Source organism: Crocodylus siamensis, chromosome 12 (genome assembly GCF_052110815.1).
Source record: "Crocodylus siamensis isolate JL-2025a chromosome 12, ASM5211081v1, whole genome shotgun sequence".
NCBI lineage: Eukaryota > Metazoa > Chordata > Crocodylia > Crocodylidae > Crocodylus > Crocodylus siamensis.
Window position 1 is genome coordinate 9,742,661 of NC_143406.1, and position 20,716 is coordinate 9,763,376.

Consider the following 20,716-nt stretch of genomic DNA (forward strand, 5'->3'; position numbering starts at 1 on the left):
TCTCCTCCTTCATATTCTGAGCCCAGAGATGGGAGAACCTGGTTGCTTTCCTGGAGACTCTCTCTCCAAGTGCAGCATTGTTTTCTAGTCTACATTTTCTAGAATATCTGCTTGCTTCTTGGCCTCTTGTGGGCTAAGATCAAGTGAAGTGACCCAGACTATTGTGTTTCTGTTGCTACCACAGCACAGTACAGGGGTTCCCTACCAGAACCATTGTTCCTACCCCAGTTAGTAATATAGAAAGGACAGGGTGCTTGTAACCCACTGGCTGAGAATCCCCAACCTCTCTCGTCTTCTAATGATTAATTCTCTATTCTCTATTAATTCTGCCAGCCAAATTGTTTCCATTTTTCCTCCTGGGTACCCCTTGCTTATCTCCCACCCTGGCATTCTCATCCTACCAGTGTTGGAGCCTGGCAGTCTCTCCCCTCGCCTTCAGCAGTTGTTTAGCTGACCTGCACATACTCCTTCTCTTTAATCCTTCTTCGAGTCAATCCCTTTGGCCTCCTCATTATTTCTGTAGCTCTTTGAACTCGCTGTTTAATACTTGCGCTTCCACAGCCTTCTGTGCAGGGCTTCACCGATCACGTGGTTTCCCTGCAGAATAGGGAAGGGAGAAGGAAATCATCCCTCAGCCTGCCAGAGGGCAAAGTGCTGCATCTGCCTAACTGTGCAGCAGCACAGTGCAACCAGCCAGAGTGGGAATGCAGAACAATTGCAGGTCTGATTGGAATTGGCAGGGGGAATTTGAGGTGGAAAGAGTTGAATTGCCCATATTGCAGTATGGCCCAGAAACCAGAGCCAATGCCCTCACCTGCTTAACACAAATCACTCTGGGATTAAAATCATACTCAGGACTTAAGTATTTAGTCTCGTAGGAAAAACAGCACTGTACCAGCACAAAACCAAAGTCCCTGAGGGAAGAGTTCTGCCTGCATCTCCTTCAGAGGTTTCCCATTTGGGTACTGAGCGTGCTTCTTGCTGCTTCGCTTGGGTAGAACAACTCCGTGGCAGCCCTCAAGCCTGGTGTTCTGTTCGATGGGGCCTCAATTGAACTGCTGTCATCGTGGCACCGAGGTTAGATAAAAAAATATCATCCAGCTTATTCTTCTCCTAGGAGCATTTGGCTCATCTCCATGCCTTTGCACGGCAATGAGGGGTCAGCCTTTAGAGCTGCTCTTAGCTTTGCTGCTGAGTGACTTCAGAGGAATCTACCTTAGTGCTCCTTTTGCTGCATATGGAGGGTGGTACAAAGATGGGTAAAGGGCTTTCTCCTTGTTATAACTCCATCCCTGGGAAGTGTCTCATTCTCAACCTCTTCCATGCCTTGGCTTTACCCCAGATTACAACAGAGATGCCAAGCTGGAGGATTGTTTTTGCTGGGGGGCGGGAGTGCTCGAGTCTAGCCTTTTTCATGTAATTGGGACCTGCTTAATCAGCATGTCTGCCAGGGAGCTGGTTTAAACTCATTGTTCATCCTGAGTAAGGATGCCTCTGGGCAGCTTCTTAGTGCTTGGATTTGTCTTGTGGTTCTGTCCACACGCTCCTGAAACAGCAGCTGTTGCTGCGTTGGTAGCCAAGGTATTATCTGTCTCGCCCTGTCTGTTAATTTGCTGCTTTCACACCAGCTATGCTGCTTGGGTCTGCATGTGAAATGGCTCTATCCTTATACAGTGCTTCCTCCCAAAATAACAGGACTGCTCAGTAACTCCTGCTGCTGCTGTGCATCTTGTCAGACACCTGGATTTACCCAGTTGGAAGTGAAAGCTTTCCCAAGGAGCACTGTGGAGCCCTCAGGGCAGTTTTGTTGCACTTAGCTCAGCCTTGAAAGCACACAGGCAACAGAAGCATGGTCACCCCCCTTTACCATTGAGCAGTGGGGTGAGTGGGCAAGTGGCCAGTTTAGGGTGAAACTGTGCACTGGTGGGAGAAGTAGAGATGGGATATAGATCTGTTGTCTCCCATGCTGATGCCCTGTCCTGTGGGTAACATTGCCTCCTGCTTGGAGAAAGGCCTGGATCTTTCATTTTCCCCAAGTGCTCTGGACAACCCCGCTGCTTTCTAACCCAACCCCCCCCCCCCCCCCCCCCCCAGCTCTACCTCTTTTGTTTTTCCTAATTTCTGCCTATTTACACTCACTGACATCCTGTCATACTTTTAGCTTCTCTTATTCCTTGGAGTCCCAGACCAGCAGAGACTTCCTATGCCTGAAGAAGGGTGACTGTACCCAAAAGCTTGCTAAGAACTTTTTTCCAACTATTCAGTTAATCTAATACAAGATATACAAAAAACTAGAACTCTTGGTTCCAAAATGAGACCTTTTATTAGACCAACTGGGACCAAGTTGTTTTAGACTAAGTTCACCCCTATTGGTATTTTCTTGGTATTACCTATTGGTAATACTTGGTATTAGACCAAGTACAACCATGATAAAAGATACCATCTACTCAAAGAACCTTGCGTGCCTATGTCCTTAGACCAACACCGTTATAACCAAAAACCCTGGACCACCCAGGAACTCTATCCCCTGCTGCCCAATGCCCAAGCCTTTGCAGCAGTACCTGCGAGGGGGAGCATCCTGGATCAAACTCCAGCTGGAGTAGGGGTGGCAGAAGGCTGAGGGTGTTGCCCCATATTCCCAGCTCTGACCTTGGATGCCATTTGTATTGTACCATTTTGCCTTTGTACCAGAAGAGGGAGAGCTCATCCCAGCTCATCTCCTGTGCAGGCCTGGCCTGGTATGGGGATAAATGCCAACCCCAGACTGACCACTCTGAATTGCAGCAGCCTCCCTGCTCTGCCAACGAGGAGCACCACACCTTATGGACCTCACACCTGTGTGTAGGCGAGCTCCAGTAAGATCTATAGGCGATGGTAGGAGCAAGGAACAAACCTGAGGCAGAACCAGAGCTTGGGAGCTGCCTTGGGCCTGGGGTGCTTTGTGCAGTTGTTTTTGAAATGTCCTTAAAGCTGAAGCCATGGCTGGTCAAGCAGGCTGCCCTGCCCTGGCTGGGAGTACCAGCTTACTGGGGTGCCCAGTGCTGTACTCTGAACCATTTGCAGAGAAATATACTCCCTCTGTTGGGCCTCTGGAAAGACAACTGGCCCCAAACTGGCTCGTCCCTTATCCCCTGCTTCTCTGCTCTTCTTCTCTCCCAGTTTCTCAGGCTGCTTGAACAAAGGTGCTCGTGTCCCCCAGACTTCCTAGGCGTTAGTGTGGTGTGCTGGTTGACCCTGAACAAGGCACTTAACCTCTGCTATTCCTGCTTTTCCTCCCTACCCTGAAAACCTGCCCAGAAAGTATCCCTTGCACCTGGGAAGCTTTCCTCCCACAGGCAGGAGGGAGTGCTCAGGTGCCTCCACTTGCTCAACACCAAGTGGAAGATTTTGCAGGGGGAGAGGGGGAAGCAACAGGGTAAAACTCCCATTACTCTCTCCCTGAGCTATAAGGGTAGAACAGAACCCTACCCTACAGGACCCATTAAAATCTTCAAGGGGAGCATGAGGACATGTGCTGTGGCCCTCCCCATCCTGGCTTCCCTTCATCAGGACAGGAGAAATGTTTTGGCAGGCAGTGGTTCTTTCAACACGAGTCAGGACAAGGGTCCCGGCACAGCCTGGGGGCGGAGATGGTGCTGAAAGCACCCTGGGAACCACTGTGATGAGTGATGTGTCCGCCCCAGTGATGGTGATTAAACGCACCCTCCTCATGGGCATTTTTGATTAAACAATGATTTATTGCGCTGATGCAAGCCAGGCATTTGTGCCAGTGGCGGCTTCTGAGTAGAGCCAGGGTTGGGGAGGGAGGCTACTTGTTGCTCTCTGGGGATGGGGGCCTGAGCAGGTGATTGCTTGCTAGGGCCCTGCTATCAGACTTGGGGATACCTCATCCCCCCCAGGTGTAATGGCAGAGATTGATCCTCCATTTTAGCTGTAGCATCAGTGTGTCCTCGGATGCTGTAGTGGAGAGACCTTTCCTGTGGATTGTGCGTCTTGTTCCCAGCTGAGCCAGGACTTGGGCCTGATGCCAGGGTGCTGTTAGAGCACAGCATCTGTATGGGTAGCAGGTGTGTTAAGCTTCATCTGCTTCCGTGTCCTCTCTCCCAAGGGTAAATATGATGACGAGATTGAGGTGTATAAGCACCATCTGGAGCAGACCTACAAGCTGTGCCGCCCGTGCCAGGCCGCTGTGGAATATTACATTAAACACCAGAACCGACAGCTCCGGGCACTGCTGCTCAGCCACCACTTCAAGCGCCGTGACTCTGACAAGGCCTTTGCTCAGGTACGTGGCAGAAGGTGGGTGGCAGGTGGAGGAGAGTGGCCAACGGTGCCCTGCCAAATATACAGCCCCAGGATCGGGTGTGGTAGGAGGAGGGTGTCAGCACTAGGAGCTGTGATGGGATGGGGTTTTGAGCCCTGGAGTGCCAGGGCTGCAGGAGAAACATCACTCCTGGCTCAAGCTGGGCATGGGTCTAGCATGTGGTCTTGAGTTGACTTGGTAGAACTCCCCCTTTGCCTGCAAAAGGCTGAGAGAGTGTAACCTTGTTTGTGCCAGGCAAGGGGCTGAAACCAGGCTGTGCCCTCAAGGCCTCTTGACCCTTTTATTATTGGCACTGCTTTGAGGGGCATCACCAAATGCTGGGAGGGGGGCACCCTGAGAAGAGCAGGGGGGATAGAGGTGAGGAGTGGGAAGGAATGATAGGAAGAGGGACATGTGAAGATGGCAGGATTTGGGGAAATGAGAGCAGAGTGAAGAGGGGATAGATGCGATGAAGTTGGATTTCACCTTCTAGAATCCCCTGCCAATCCCCGCCACTCCTCAGTTCAGCCACCACTTGCTATTTCAGTCCTGTACAGTATAGCAAAGATGCCTGGCTCTCCCCCAGGTCAGGTCAGTGTAGACCTGTCTGGCAAACTCCCTTCACAGGTGCCACTCACTTCATTCTGTTGGTAACCAAAGGGCACTATCCTTCATCTTTTTGCAGACCTTTTGCTCATCGTCTTCCTCCACACCTGTGACCACCCCTGCTCAGGTGATAGTCTTACGGTTCCTGGCCTTCCTCAGCTGTATGTTCCTTGTCCTGCTGGCCTTATGTGGGCCAGGCGACCCCTTTTCCCACAAAATTGCACCCCCTACTCCTATCTCTTCTGGCCCGATGGCCATTGGGAACATGACTGGAGGGAGCCCAGCAACAGCTTCGGATAACAGCACCCTTCTGGAGGTCACAGGGTGGTGGGAGCTGCTTCACCTGCTTCCAGAGCAGATGATGGAGAACTTGAGCGTTGCTTGGAGGTACGGGAGGAACCATCAGATGGCAGTTGTCATCCTTGGACTGCTCACCTGCCTGTTAGCCATGCTCCTGGCTGGACGGATCAGGTGAGCACACCTCAGCGTTTCGGGTGCCATCAGAAGACCTCTTGAGATCCAGATGGGTGCTGATTTTTCTTTTTACAGTGGCCCCATTCTTCTGTGATCTCATGCTTTGTGGCTTAGCAGAAAGCTAGGAATGCAGCCTTCCACTTGTATTACTAGCTGTCCACCCAGCCAACTGAGTTGAGAACTGAGCTCTATTCTGGCTCCACCATGGACTTTTTGTCAGCCTCTACCCCAGTTTCTTCCCCTGTACAAAAGGGGATGATGAGAGACCCACTTTTCTGATGATCAGTGCTAGAAAGTGTTCCTGTTCTGTGGCTAGCAGTAGCTGCTTCAGGTGAGGTCTCCCATGTGCTCAGTCTGTGGGAGAGGATTCCCAGTGTGCTAATGAGGGTGCAAAGGGCCCTCTTTAGGGTAAAGAGTTGTGAGACAAAGGGGAAGGACCTAGATAATCCTAATGTAACCATGGCCTGAACTCTTAGGAGCAAACAAACCTCTTTGTAGGCTGGTGAACTACAGGAAGGCAAAGTGGCTGGGACAGTAACATGCTGGAGCTGTGCTTGTCTCTGTTCTGGGTGACCTGGTTTGCAGGTGGCTTGGCTCTTATGTGCTGCCTTGTTTCAGGCTCCGGAGAATCGATGCCTTTGCCTCGGTCCTGTGGTTCCTGCTGATGGGCCTGCACGTGGTGGAGAAGTACCTGAAGACGGATGTACCCACCTGGCTGGACACGGCTAAATTCGGCACCACGTCCCTGTGCTGCCTGGTGGGCTTCACTGCAGCGGTGGCCACGCGGAAATCAACAGGCCAGCGGAGATACCGGCCCCGAAGGTCAGAGCCAGAGCAGTGACGCTGGGGGAAGGAGGAAAAGGCCTTGTGAACTCTGTGCGACTGGTGCTTCTGTTTCCTCTTTATTTCCCTCCTTTTATTTTATTTTTTTCCTTTCCTTTTTTTCTTTTTCCCTTTTTTCTCCCTAGAAATACAGTGAAGATCTTTCCTCCTTTTTTCCGCTCTCACTTCCTACCGAGCCGGCTGCTTGTAGCATTTCTGCCACTGGCACTAGCTGAGGAAGCTGCTCCTACTGCCTCCATCTTCCCTCTTCCTGAAACCTGCATCAGTGGTGCAGAAAATCCAGCCCCCAAAACCAAATCTTCCAACAGCTGCTTCACAGACTGCTCCATAAACACAGCCTCATCCCCATTCAGCTCCTCCAGCCAAAGAGATTGAGTGCTGCTGTCCTCACTGCGCGTCCATCTAGCTAGTCACAGCGGGATCCTCTGCCCTCTTCTTCCCAGTGGCAGTGCCATGTTCAGTGTCCTGATGGCACCAGGCGTTTTTACCTCGCTGACGGGAATGTGCTTCTGGATTCCAGCTCGTTTTCCTGCCTCTGCATGGCTGATCCCAAATAGAAAACGGTGGGAGGGGAAACGGAAGCAATCGTTAAATAACCTAGTTCCGCTCACCCTCCATTGCATAGCTTTACTTATTGTCATGCCCTTTGCTCTGCAGTTGTGCAGTAGCTGTTACCCCAAATAGGAAGAGCTCCTTAGGTGCTTTTACTGGAACTATTATTCATTTTAGAGGTGCTTTAGAATTTTTTTATATATATATAATAATTTTTTTTTTAGCTCAGGTAGTTCAATTGGTGCAAAATTTTCAGCTCTTTCAGAGCTGCTCTCCACACTTGCGTGCTTATTTTTTTAAAAAACCTAAACAGAAGTATAGTGAGAAATGCTTCTGCCCTTTTCCTCTGCTCCTGTAGCCCTAGGCCTAGTCTACACTACAATTGGGCCTGCAGAGGACCTCACCGAGAGCTTCTCTGTGGCAGCAATGTCATCCTTTCTGCCAGCACTTGCATCACCTCTGCTGAGTGGACTAAGGCTTTTGCTGGCAGGGGGCATGTAAAAACACTCCCACACCTTCTGTTGACTGTAGACCCTTCAGCAATTGTTGCCTTACACGGGTGCACCGGCTTCTGTGGTGGAGCCCTGTAGAGCAACTGTACTCACGGGGGGGGTGCGGGGGGTGAATGCACCCTGGTAGCTGGGTGATGGTGGTTGCTATCTGCGGGCAGAGGTGAGCCCAGTCTCTGGCCACTGCTGACATCTAGATGGTGCTTCACTGAACAGGCTTTCAGCCTTTGTCACCATGAACAGCCTTACTCCAATCCATGTCTTCCTCTGCGTTCAGGGCCCCGGACTGGAGGAGATACTTGTGTGGGTGGAATTCAGGGTGGTGGAGCTTGATGGGTGGGAAATGAGACTTGGGGTCCATTGTGCTATCCAGGTGCTCGTGCAGGTTTGTGAAGGCATGGCAAGGGAGGCCAGACTTCTCAAAAAGGGGAGCGTGCAGGATGTAGCTTCCACATTGTTTTGACAGGTCACTCCATGAAATCGTTGGAGAGCTATTGATTGGGACAGTGGGGAAGGGAGGAACTTTCATTTGCTTGGGTGTTTGCAAAATGAGTCTGTTGGAATTTGCAGGTTAGATGTTCCAGGCTCTCCTGCGCTGGATGACATGTAATGCTGCATTTGCTCTCCAGTCTAAGCATAGGCATGGAGTAAGGCAGATTTTTAAAAAGGGGTTTGCAACGTTGTCTAGGAGCTTCCTCTTATTAAAGTGTTGCTTCTGCTTCTGCCTTTCAGTTACAGAGCTGTGTATGGTGCTGCCATCCTGAGAGTTTGATGCAGATGAAATGATCTTGTACTTACTGTGCATTTCGTTTATTGAGCTCTCTCCCCTGATGCATGCTAAGTCGTCTGAACAGAGTTCCCGCCTGGAAGTATCTGGGTCTCCCACCAAGGCTCTGTGCAAAGCTGTGAGACCAGGGGAGCTGAAAGAAACACTCTCAGATGTTCTTAATTACTTAGTTCTTTGCTGTAGTTCTTCTCCCAAGTAGTGTTCACCATAATAGCAATAGCATGATAGCGCCCTGTGGGGATCTGTTAGCAGGAAGCCAAGTCCAAGTGAGTCAAGCTTGGAATATAGAGGTGCATGTACACATACAGTAAGGGCGATGCAATAAACTCCAGCGCAGTTTGCACGAGAGTCAACTGCTCTTGAGCACAGCATCTGCATGTGTGCCTGGAACCACAGCACATTGAGCCAGGGTGGAGCAGTCTCGAGCTGACAGGGAGCCCGGAGGATCAGCCCCAGGCTTGAGGTGGCAGCAGCAGAGGGGCCAGCTGGGGTACAAGGGCAGTGGTGTGGGGCTAGGCAACAGGCAGCCCCTTCACTTTAGCACCCTCATGCCCCAGCCAGCCCCTCTCACTGTCTACACGTGCGTTTTGGCAGAGTAAATTACTCTGCTATAGGATAGTATTGTCCCCAACAGTACTGTCTTTTGGTGAAGTTAATTTACTGTATCCTAGTACTGGCACACGTGTGGGCTGTGATGCTTTGCTTTACTGCAGAGCTAATTAGTCAATTCTGCAGTAAAGCGCATGTGTAGCTGTACCTTAGAAACAGTTATGTGCCTGTAGCTTCATTGGCTGTCACATCAGGCCTGAAACAACATGCATTGACAGGAAGTAGGTGCACAGACCTACTTACCTTGAGGTCTCTTGCAGAAATATTTCATTGGTGCTTTTGGGTAACATCACTTTCCAGGTGCCTTTTCTTTCTACCGTCCAAATGGCCCATAACTCTAATGCCCACGAGTGGAGCTGGCCTGAAAACTGTAGATCTTCATGTGCACAAAGCCAGGCTTTTCATTTCAATCTCGCCATCATTTTTTTTCAACCCTCACCTCTAGGGTCACCTGCCAGGTTGGCAAACCCAGTTTCTATTACCTGTTCAGTCCCTGCACTCTCTGACTGCCAGTTAGGGGCAACTGGTCTTATTGCAACTATGAAGCTGGAGTTCTGAATGAAAGGATTTGTTTTTAAAAGTAACTGCTGTGAAGAGGCACATGGGTTCACTGCAAGTGGTTTTCCCTACATCTTGCTTCCTCCCACCTCTAAAAATAGAGTTTAGTGAAAGAAGTCTTATTTCTAATAAATAAAACAAGACAAGGTACCTGTCTGCTCACTCTACCTAGTCTTGGACCATTTGTCAACCTTCATGTCGGTGCCAGTGCTAGTGTGTTCATTTCCAGATAAACTGCTTGGTGGTCTAAAATGGGCAAATCCATCAATTAATGGTAGACGTTTACCACTGTAAGCGGGTTGGGCACAAACATGTGATTAACACACAACTAAATCAAATGCAATACTGGCTTACCCATTCTGCAAATAATGCATTCAAGACTTAAACTCTGTTTAACTGAGTATCTTGTATTTCATTTAATAGCCACTATGTTCTCTTCTCTTTTCCTGGACACCTTCCAGGATCCCTAGGAAGGTCTGTGCACCAAAAGCCTCAAGTTTTCACCCTGCTGCTGCCTTACCTGCTCAGCTTCTCTTTGGTTCTCACCTTGTTAAACATTTACTTTCCATTCTTCCCAGCTTGCTTGTCTCATCTCATGTTGAGGTTGGCTGAAGGTGACCATTTTGGGTCTCACGTGGAATACTTTTTTTTTTTTTTAAGCAAGCTGCCACATGAATACGCTCTCCTTTTTATTTTTAATTCTGTTATTCTGCAGTTTCAACTAAAGCTGATACCACCACCCAGCTTCAGTAGACTTGCCTAGCATCCTTGGTGAGACTCTGGGAGAGGAGGGAAAATTGTCTGTATAAAAAGCAGGTTTTTCGTTTTGTGGGGGGTGTTTCCAGAAGGGTTTAACTACTTTGGCCCAGGATATTTGACTAGAGCCACTGATGTTCAACTCAAGCTTCTGGGATTTTTTTTTTTTTTTAAATTCATAGCAGTTTTGAACTACTCCGGCCCTTAAAGGAACTTGGTCTGGCATAGTCTCTACCCATCTGCACCTGACCACCTTGATCAGGGTTAATCAGCTTTTGAGCCCAGAGCAGCGCAGGGTGTCGTTCCCTGCAGATGTACGGAAATCTTGTGCTAAAGGAATATACTGATTTTAGTTTCAGGAAAGCAGACTGCTGACCACTTCAGAGCTAGTAGAATGGGTCGTCTTAGTGGACCCAAAGGTTCAGCAGCTGATACAATGGTTAGCTGCTAGTAAAAAGCCTCCTTGCTCCAGTGAGACAGATCTTTGCTGCTTTTTTGGCATCTCTTCCAGCATCACGGGGTCAGTTGAAGTGATGCCAAGATTGCTGTTGAAGCATTTTCCCACAGCTGCACTCAGCCCACTGCAGGGCACAGGCCTTTCCAGCAGACTGCTCTGCTTCCAGTCTTCTGCAGGGCAAATCCGGCCTCCTCCTGCCCCGCTGGAAGAGGTTTGACTTCTCCTGTATGGCTGCTTCTAAAGGCACAAGAACCTGCCATGCATCCTCCCAGCAGGAGGTAGTTTGGACAGGGGGTGCAAAGGCAATAGAAACCATTCTGGCAGGTGCCTCTCTCTCTAGTTTTCACTCCAAGCAACAGCCTTGTTTGTTTCCTGATACCACGGGGACGTTCAGTGGCAGCTTGAGCAGAAATGCCTTCACAGGCTCTTTACCCACTTCTCTTCCTGGGGCCAATAGGTCCAATGGCAGGTCTCAACTAAGGCTTTATATGGTCCTGAGTCTCCTGGCAGATGTCCTGCTCTGAGCCACACCTTCTCCCTTTTCTCTGTGCCACAGCCCTCATTTCTTTCTCCACAGACATGTCCTGCCTTTCTGCACCTGCATCCAGCTCTTCTCTGGAGAAACCTTTATGCTGCACGCCTGGAAGTGTCACATCGCTTAAAGATCAGTCACACCAGATCCCAGCTTTGCTTGTTACCTTGCTGTGTGCTCTTGTGGCACATGAGAGTGTTTGTGTGTGTGTGTGTGTGTGTGTGTGTACACATGCATGCATGTGCACACCCTAAAAACCAGGAACGAGTGGCCAGTAAGATAACCGAGAGGAGCTGACATATAGCTACTACTACAGAAATATTTGTACAGTTGGTGCCAATCTATATAAAAACTGCAGGTGGCCAAAATTTCTTGATCTTGCTAACATGTTAACCACCAGCAAGGAAGCGTGAAATTTGCCTGAAGTTAATCACTGAAACACCCAGACAGCGTGAAATATCCCGTCATGATGATTTCGCATGTCAGGGTATTAAGAGCTAATTCAGGGTCTAGCTGGGCTGATGGCAGAGCCCACGGTGCTTTTAACTGTCTGTCAAGCTTCAAACTGCAAGAGAGGCTTTTAGAAAATGCCAGCAAGCAACTTGTCAGGAACACCAAAGAATCTGTTACAGTCGCCTTCCTGTCATGACCCTGGGTGTCTCGGCAGGTGTGCACAGCTGCTCACAGCTGCCAAATCACTTTTTTTTTAAATCGAGTCCTAAAAGGTAGCGAGAAATAACTGAGCTTGTAGTGTGATTTGCAAAGTGGTTCATCTCTGTCACTGTCAAGCACTGGTCTGTCCTGCTTTCCTTTTGCTCTTCTTGCCTATCTTGTCAGCTCTTGGATGCAGGATGCTCTCAGAAGCTGACTGGTGCAGAGCCTGTTAATATCCCTCGATCAGATTGTTTAGGGCAATAAAAGAAGGGGGTGCAATTAAATCTGGCACCCAGCCAGTCAGTATTCTGACTGTGTTTGCAAAAATACTGACTTTTGGGGAGGGGGAGAGGGGAAGTGTCTTCCCGTGGTCTACTAAATCTATCTTGCTGTCTTGTCGTAGGGTCATTCTAGTCTGTTCCTAACAGTTGGCCACGCTGTAACCTCAGTACTCAAGGTGCTTTGCTCATCTCGAGCTTCCTGTCATGTCTCGGTTTAGCCTGAGTAGCTGAGCCCGCAGGAAAGCTTGTGGTGGTCTCCAGGTCTTTGCTGGGTTTTTCAATCGCCAGTAGAGCGGTTCTCAGCTTAAACACCTGCTGGCACAGGTGTGTCTCTCCACAGCCCCTTTTTGGTGTCTGGATTGGAGCTGCTGTACACCAGCAGATCCAAGCTCAGGCCTACAAAATGGGGTGGGGAAAGACTGGTATTTATTAGCAGGATGCTGTGACTGTGCAGGGGGAGGAAGGCGAGGAGCTGGCAGTTGGCTTTGTGCTTCACTCGGAGCATGGCCTGCTGCCTTCAGAAGGGTGGACGGACTCTGCTTCTGGCTCTGTGCAAGCACCGAGGTGAGGTCCGGCACCTCTGTCCAAAGGCAGTGTCGCAGCCTGAGCAGCTGCAGTGACCACTGCAATGGTGTGATTGGTGAGAGAGGCATCTGTGTGGTGCCATTCCCTGGACACTAACTTCAACACTACACAACCCTGCCTCACTTGGGACCAACAGCTGTGCACTAGGGCAGAGCTGCCAGCACTCTTGTCCTGAGTTACCTACCAGTGAGCCTGGCTTGGTGTGAGGGGATACTTGGATGGTGCTTTTTTATTTCCAAGTGGCTTTGGAGACCCAGCCAAGGGAAGGCAGGGAGAGCAAGGGACTTGGAGCAGAGGAGACCCCCTCAGCCCCTCCCCATCTCCTCCTGAAATCTTGTATTTAAATCTTTGCATGGAAACTGACCTCCTTATGGTTTTAATCTTGGCATATTTATCTCCTGCTTTTCCCTTCCCTTCTTGAGTCTGCTATACCCGTGCTAGTGGACAGAACTGGCTGTGTTGGGATAGGGAGGGGAGGGGAAGACCATATTTTATGTTGGTGTGTTTTTATTTAAAGTTGTGCTCTTGCTTTAAAGTACACTAAAATTGTGTGATGCTAATAATCCTGTTAGGCACAGTAGCTGATGCATATGGATGTGTATGTAGAGGAATTATTTATGCTCTATTATATATTATAGCTGGTGTTCTTTGCCCCAGATTTGGGGATTTTTTTTGTTCATGACATCTGGTGGGGGTGGTTCAGTGTCCAAGTGCTGCTTGTCAGTGCCCGCCATCCAGCATGCACACCACAGGCGTGATCCTTGCAGGTGTCACTCCTCATGCTGGCACAGTAATAGCAGGTGCTCTCTTTAAGGGGACAGTGCTCGGTTCTGAAGTGTACTCCCCCCATGCAGAGCAATTGCTGGACTGGAGAGGTCTCCAGAGGGGCACGGGAGAGTTCCAGTGGCATTGTCCCACCCCATGTGTGCCACTCCAGTGTGGCTAGGCTTGTGGCCTGGAGGGGAAGGGGAAACAAGTGGACATTACCCACCTAGGTCAATTGGTTGGGTGGGTGGCTAAAAATCCCTGTGGAGCATCCCTTCAGTGCTTGGGCTGGTTCTCATGGGTGGCACGAGGGCTTCTTGCCGTGCTCCTAAACCAAGGTGACTTCAGGGAAAAGGAATCCTTCTGGATGGGCAATGAGATTTTTGGGGATCACTTATACCAGGGTGGATGAAAGCTGAAAGGGGGCTGTACCCCGCTGCTTCCAGCAGACAAGTATGTTCACGTAACAAGTTACCTGGCCTCTATTTCCACTCACGCCTAAAGTGGTCAGATAAATGGGGTACCCATGGATCCACTACAGTTATCACCTCCTAGCAGTGGCCACTCCTGCCTCTCTTGGTCAGGAGCAGAGGTACTGTCCCGTGCAGTTTGCCTCGGATGGGATTGAAAGCTGGCCTCTTGTGGCCCTTGCTCTGGATTGAGGTGAGGCTCTGGTATAGAACAGGCCTGGTAGAAGGGGAGGTGGCTCTTCAGGGCCGCGTACTGTCCCATGTCACGTAACGGTTTTATTGAACATTTTATTTGGAAATATCTATGTAGCGGAGTTGTGGCTAACTGTCTAGTACCTTCCTACGCATTGTAAACACTAAGCATGATGCCCAAATCATGTGCGCAATGCCAAGTTTTGTAATAAACGGCTGCCGGGCCTTGACTTTCCAACAGCTGTCTGACTCCAGAGACTTTTTATTTTACTTTTCGCCACTGCCCCCTTAATTGGTACATCTGTGCCCAGCTCTGCATGCTTGCAAGCGCCTTGGAGCAGCATAGTCCACAGCCATGGATGCTGTTAATCTAGAGTGAGCCAGAGAGCAACAATCACAGCTGTGTCCTATTTTTCTCACGTTTCGGGCCCACTGTGGGGGGTTATGACTGTCCTTCTGCATCTGCTTCAGAAAAGTGCTTAAATCCAGTTGTTGATCTCCCCAGTATCCATGCTAGGCTGCTTTTTCTAGCTGCCAAGCCATGCCTAGCTCTCCCCATCATGGTCTGGAAAGCAAGTATTGCTGGATGGTGAAAAAGAGATGGGTGCAGTGTAGAATGGGTAGGCTTTTGCAAACACAGTTACATTGGATGAGCTACAACTGATGGAAGGCTTGACTTTATTCAGAGCCTGTCAAAACTAGGAGTTCTTCTGAACTTGCCTTTGGTCAGCATGAAACTCTTGATGCACCAGTGGACTGGGTCGGATCCTCTGGTTCTTTGCTAGCAAGCTCCTGTTCATAATAAATGATTCCTCTAAATATTGCTTCGGCTGTGTGGGACAACAGAAGCTTCTGGCTGCGGTTTAGGGGATGGTGAAACTGTCAAGCAGCAAGGCCTAAGGGAAAGAAATGGAGAAATCTATTCCACATATTCTTGTAAGCCCTAGCCATGGGCTTGGGCATAGAAGCCTTTAAGTGATGGTGAGCGACTGCCTGTAAAATTTCCCTAAGATGGTAGTCTCCAAAAGCGGGAGAGCCGGGTTGGTTCTGTATGTGCAGGCGCAGCGAAGAGCTGCCTCGAGTCGGGCCCTTTGCCCCAAAATGTAGAACAGCAGGACCCAGCTGAAAACGGGGCTGAATGAGACTGGCCCCCTCACTGCTGTGACCACAGTGGTGTGCAGGGGGTATCTTACCTTTCTGACATGGATGATTTTTTCACGACCATTCATGTGTGTTCATTGAAGAGGGCTGCATGCTTCTGATCTGAAGCTGCTTGCTTTCTTGAATCCCTCAACTGCAGTGAGGGTTTAACCAATAGGACTGAACATACAAATAGGTGTTTTATTACAGACTTGCTCTGATTTCTGTCTTGGCAGAGCCCACCCTACTGTGAAGGACTGGTCTTTATTAAAATGAGTTTCTCACTCCACCTGGTTGCTTCTGTAATAGTGTGGGCGTTTTATATCAGATTCCTGCCAAAGACCCCAGACTTGGGGTGGAGGATGTCTTATGTAAAACAAAACCTGTTTTTTCTTATGATAAATTTTTAAACATATTCTTAAAAAGAAACCCACCAACACCTACGTGTATGCATAACACATGGTTTAGATACCACAACCTTCAACTTTTTTTGTCGTGGTATCAGAACAAAACCATATAGGCGCTCAAGTAGTTGTCTGAGCTGTGCTGATCACCTGAGCTATGCTTACACATCCAGGACTAATCACATCAGGGTGGCCTGGAGGAAAGGAAGAATGCAGATGTGGAGGTGACGCTTCCAAGATTTGTTTTTAATTTGGTTTGTTTTTTATGAACCACTGTGAAGGTAGGTGGTAGGATTGCAACCTATGAGGCACCTCTACGAATTGCATAGCTTATTTATTACTACCACTCACCAGGCAACTTGAAATTTGCTTAAATGTTTTCCTATGGAACATCCTTTCTGTGTCCATAAGAGCAACGGACTGGCATGCAACAGTGGGGAGTCATCACAGCTATGGGTATATGGGCTGTTCCTTAGCTGACGGTCATGCAGCAGCCCTCCCCTCCCCACCATACTGCAAGACACCTGGCGCACAGCATTTTACTTGCAGGATACCTTTGTTCAAAAAAGGTTTACAGTACCTGTATGACATCATTAATATAATTAACTGGGATAGAGAACTAGCTGGAGGACCTGGCCACTAGTGGACAAATCCCATCAAATTCATTTTCAGTATGACAATGCTTAAGGTTTTAATTCTGCTATCTCGAGATGGAAAGACAAATGTGTCAATCTCTTCAGGTCCCATAACTGTTTTGGCAATCCCAAGCGTGCATCTGGTGGTGCTGTGTACTTGTGCACATCATACAGCATTCTAGTTATACACACAAGATTGTGGTCTCAGCTGCTGTAAAAACAAAGGAGCTAGCCGGTGTTGGCTGGCATAAGAATCTGCCCCACCAACTTGTGAGGCTTGTATTAAAATGCAGGTTTATCTAATTCATTAGGAAAAATTCCTCTAAACTCTAAATATGGACTCCTCTTTTACATCTCCTGTCCTGAGCCTGAACAACCTTATGGATTGCTGCATACCCTGTAATGAAACAACACTAAAACCTAAAATGTATAGCCATTTTCATAGTGTTCCCTATCCAAAAAGGTATGAGCAGCATGTTACTCCAACTGTTACCTCTCTCTTCCCAGATCTAAATGTATACTGCAACAGCCTAAATAAGCCAGTTAGTCATGTTGGCTACCACTGTTTGACTGCGGGGAACAGCGATGCTTCCAAATATGAGAGGAACAAACTGGCAGAAGCCTGTAATTTAACATACAAAGAACTCTTAAGACCCAAGATTGGTATGGGGAGACAGGTGAAAGGCAAAGGCAACAGGGGATCTGCTGAAGGAGGCAACAGGATGGCTTGTTAAGATGTTTACAGAGCAAGACTTTCCCTGTATGAGAGATCCGCGCTCCATTAACCTGAAGGATGCGACTTCTAAAGCGATGCTACCCCATACAGTGGTCATGTACTTCGTGTTTAAGGTTTGGCTGAGTTTTGGTTTAGCTTCAATCAGGTCCTAGCCTGATTTAAAAGCAATTGCAGTAAGAGTGCCCACACAGGGATTTGCACTGGGTTACACACTTCTAGTTAAATAGATGCAATTTACTCGTGGAGACAAGGTCTTCACTTGGCTGAGCTGCTCTAAATGGCATGTAGGCAGCCCCTGTGCTGAGCAGAGGAAGATGGACTGAGTGGATTTCTCTGGGTGCTGCTGGAATAGACAGTTTGGGTCAGGGGCGTTATTGCTGCCAAGTATTTTGGCACAGTGGTCCCTGATGAGGCTCTCTAGGTTCTGGCACAATGCTGTTGCCCCCAACGTGCATGAATCTGGTTAAATATGCTGCTGAGCCCAGAGGGATTCCTTGGTACGCGGTCAAAAACTCAGGAAAGGAGATGCTGGAATTTCCCCATTCTGAATGTCTGTCTATCATGCATGTCGTTTACAGGTATCTTTCTGGGGATCTGGTCACTCCGTTTCCCAGTGGCACTGGGATTGGCTTCCCTTCTTCCACTACTTCTCCATCTCTCTTCATCCCAACGCCTCCCAGTATCCTCCAGCTGACAAACCAGCAGCTCTTCAGATCCCCGCGCAGGGCTTCCTCCTCTTCACTCCCTGGACGTCTGAACAGAGCCCTGTCTCTGGGCACCATCCCTTCCCTGGCCAGGGCAGGTAAGGCATTTCACCACGGGTCTAGATCTGATGGGCTGAAAACACAGCTGTGCTGCAGCTCAGGTGTGATGGGGTCATAGCACTCTCCCCGCTATAACGGCAACACACTTATTGCCTTAGCATATTAAGCCTAGTTAGGCATTGTTGCTATGTACCTCTTGTAGGCTGTTACAGCAGGATGAAGAGTGCTACCAGTTCAGAATAAATAGCTGCATGGCAATGGCAATGCCAGGACAGAATGGATATATCTGTCTTGGGTTATCTGAGACTCGGTAGGAACTGATTTAACATGAACATCTTCCATGGCAAGAACTACATTGTTAATCCTTCCAGCTTGGCGCAGCACCTTCATAACAGCAACAGATCCCATAAACTGCAACACCTGTAAACTATTTCATAAGGCTTAGGGGACAGCTATCACTGAGGGTTATGTGTAAGTAAGTTTAGATTAGTTTTGATCCAGGTAATGCAGAAGGGTGTCTTGCATTGGTGCATTGCAATTGAGGCTCAAACTTTGGGGGTTTTTTTCTTTTTTTGGGTGCCAGATAAAAAACTCCAGTGTCATTGCACCCTGATTAATGCAAAAAAAACCCCCGAAAAACCAGATGAGTACTTTCTTTCAGTCTCTCTGACTTCACCTTTTTCATGTAGCCATTTTCCTCCACCAGTGGACTAGATTAATTGTAATTAGCCCTCGCAAGCTGCAGACAAAAATGTGAGAAGATAGTCGTTTGTCCAAATTCATACTGGCCTAAGTGCTGCTTTTTCCTATGGTGCCCTTCACTGTAAAGCTCTTCAGGTGCTTCCGCTAATGATAGAAATCACAGGGCCTGACATCTTAAAATTGCAGGTGAAAACTGCTTACAAAGTAATGGTGGGTAACTGGGCTGTGGAACTTGCTTTCCCAGATTCTTATGGAGGTAAAAAATTTGGCAATATTCAGAGAGACTTTGGGCATGTCCAAAGGATGAGAAGCATATCTAGCATCAGAAATAATTCTGAAGAAGAGCATGGAAAGAAAATTGAGTGGGATGTCATATTTTGAGGCTTGAGTCAATACCCAACAACTAAGAGTTAGCATGAAAACTTCATGGGGACAGATTATTTTATATCTGCCTGCTCTGGGGTTTCTTCCCACTGTCATAGCTTTGCTACTAAGAGAGGATCCAGTACAGCCTGGATATTCCTAGATATCCATTAGCAAAAAGGGGTATTGGAATATAGATTCCAGGGAATCTTCTTCCTTGTGTCTTCCCATAGGGGGCTCGAGTGATGGTGGGGAAAACAGCCTTTCTGGTGTGGGGGAGCAAAAAAAGGGAGGTGCCTCTGTCTCTATCGCATGGGAATAATTTCCTGGCTCAGAACCCAACTTGTGTGGGAGCTTTCATCCCTCTCGGGGGGTTTCCAGGAGTTCGCATCACTGGGCAAGAAATCCCAGTACCAGCCACTACTCCTAAACTTTCAGGGAGATCTAACCTGACTGCAAACTGTTCAACTTTTAAAAGCGCTCCAGGAGCAGAGGGTGAACTGTCCCACTCTTAGCTTGTTAATCACGTATAGCAGGCTTCTAGTTTAAGTCACCATTTTTTTACCGGGCAAGCAGTGATTCACCCCGGTGAGAGGTCAGTATGACCTGTTTCTACTGCAGCATGGGGAGACCTGGCTCTCCTTTGCTCTTGGGGCAGACTGTTGAAATGCCTGGTAAAGATGACACAGGTGCATGTTCCTGGCACTGTTTTGCATCTCGTTTACTTTCCCTTCCATTTTCCTCGGGAAAGCTTAAAAAGCCCAATTTTGGGAATGCAGAAGCATCTGCTCCTCTATGTGGGTTGAAAAATGTCCTAACCTGGAGCTGGCTTTCTGACACGAAGTGAGTCTCCTATTTAAATTTAGTATTTTGTGTGTATCATAATGACGCTCCTCACAGATACGTAGCCCCCTCTAGGATGGAGACCTCAAATAGCACACTGTCTCTGGTAAGGGTGCCAGGAGTAAATTTTAGCCAAAATCACTAAGATAAAGCCGTAACGAGTATAAAAATAGATGCAATAGTTACATAAGCAGAAGGGCTTGGGATTTAAGGTCTTAAATTAAAAGATCTGGTTGTGTGCATGCGCTCACACACCCACCCTGCATTATAGGCAGCACACCTGTCTCGTATTTATGCCTAAATCCTCTCTGGTGGGATCTGAATATGTGGATATGGGGGAACCGTGTTACCACAGACCTGCTTACCTCATTAAGCCATTTCTTCAGAGGGTATTTATGGGACTGCTCTCTGCAGCCTGTCTTACTTCTAGCTTGTTACCAGCCAGTGGATCTTTTTGAGGGAGATTTATTTAAATCTTACTTAATCCCATGGTTTTTTAAATTCTATCCCCTCCTTTAAAACGCCCCTTCCCCAGCCTCTCCTACCCTTGATTAAGTCTAGGTATCAAGGAAGTAAAACTGAACTTTGGTTTATTCACTTCTTCATTGAATAGCGTCTGGCTGGATTCATCAGGGTAGTTTTGAATATAATGGTGTCAGGCAGGAAGTGAACTTTGCTTGTTCCCACTCCAGAATTGTCCTCAAATCTCAGGCTTGTTTTCTGAGTTTATCAAGATTTAAACTGGGAGGGGAAGATGGCTGCAAATCTCTCCTCTGGGTAGGGCATGTAATTCCTGGTAGCACTGGCAAAACTTTGCAGGCCTGATTTTGCAAAGTTGCCTAAGTAAGAGACTCGAAAAGCCAGTCCTTAATCCAGAGGTGGCCAACCTGCAGCATGCACGGGTGGTGGTAAGTGGCACAGGTAGCCTGAGTGCGTGGCCCATGGCAAACTAGGGAGGGGACAGGCAACATGGTAGCAGATAGGGCAGGATGCAAAAAGCAGAACAGCAAATCAGGTAGGGGAAGGGGATCGCAGTGGCACCCAGGGAGGGTGCAGAGCTAATTAGTACCGAGCCCAGCAAAAAGGTTGCCCCCTCTGCCCAAATCATTGAGCATCCAAGTCTTAGGCAGCTTAGAACAACTAAGCCTACATATTCATAAGGAGAGGGAAAACATCCAGCAATGAAGCTTCCTTTC

At 48.4% G+C, this 20,716-nt stretch overlaps 1 protein-coding gene across 2 annotated transcripts in view; it reads left to right on the forward strand.

Moving 5' to 3' along the window:
* TMEM201 (transmembrane protein 201) overlaps positions 1–20,716 on the forward strand; it is a 46,150-nt gene that overhangs the window by 14,342 nt on the left and 11,092 nt on the right. For both annotated transcript variants that reach the window (XM_090023671.1, XM_090023670.1), the window contains exons 4-7: positions 4,109–4,285; positions 4,989–5,380; positions 6,002–6,205; positions 17,427–17,650. In XM_090023671.1, coding sequence (XP_089879797.1) covers positions 4,109–4,285; positions 4,989–5,380; positions 6,002–6,205; positions 17,427–17,650 — 997 coding nt within the window. The remainder of the gene's footprint in view (positions 1–4,108; positions 4,286–4,988; positions 5,381–6,001; positions 6,206–17,426; positions 17,651–20,716) is intronic.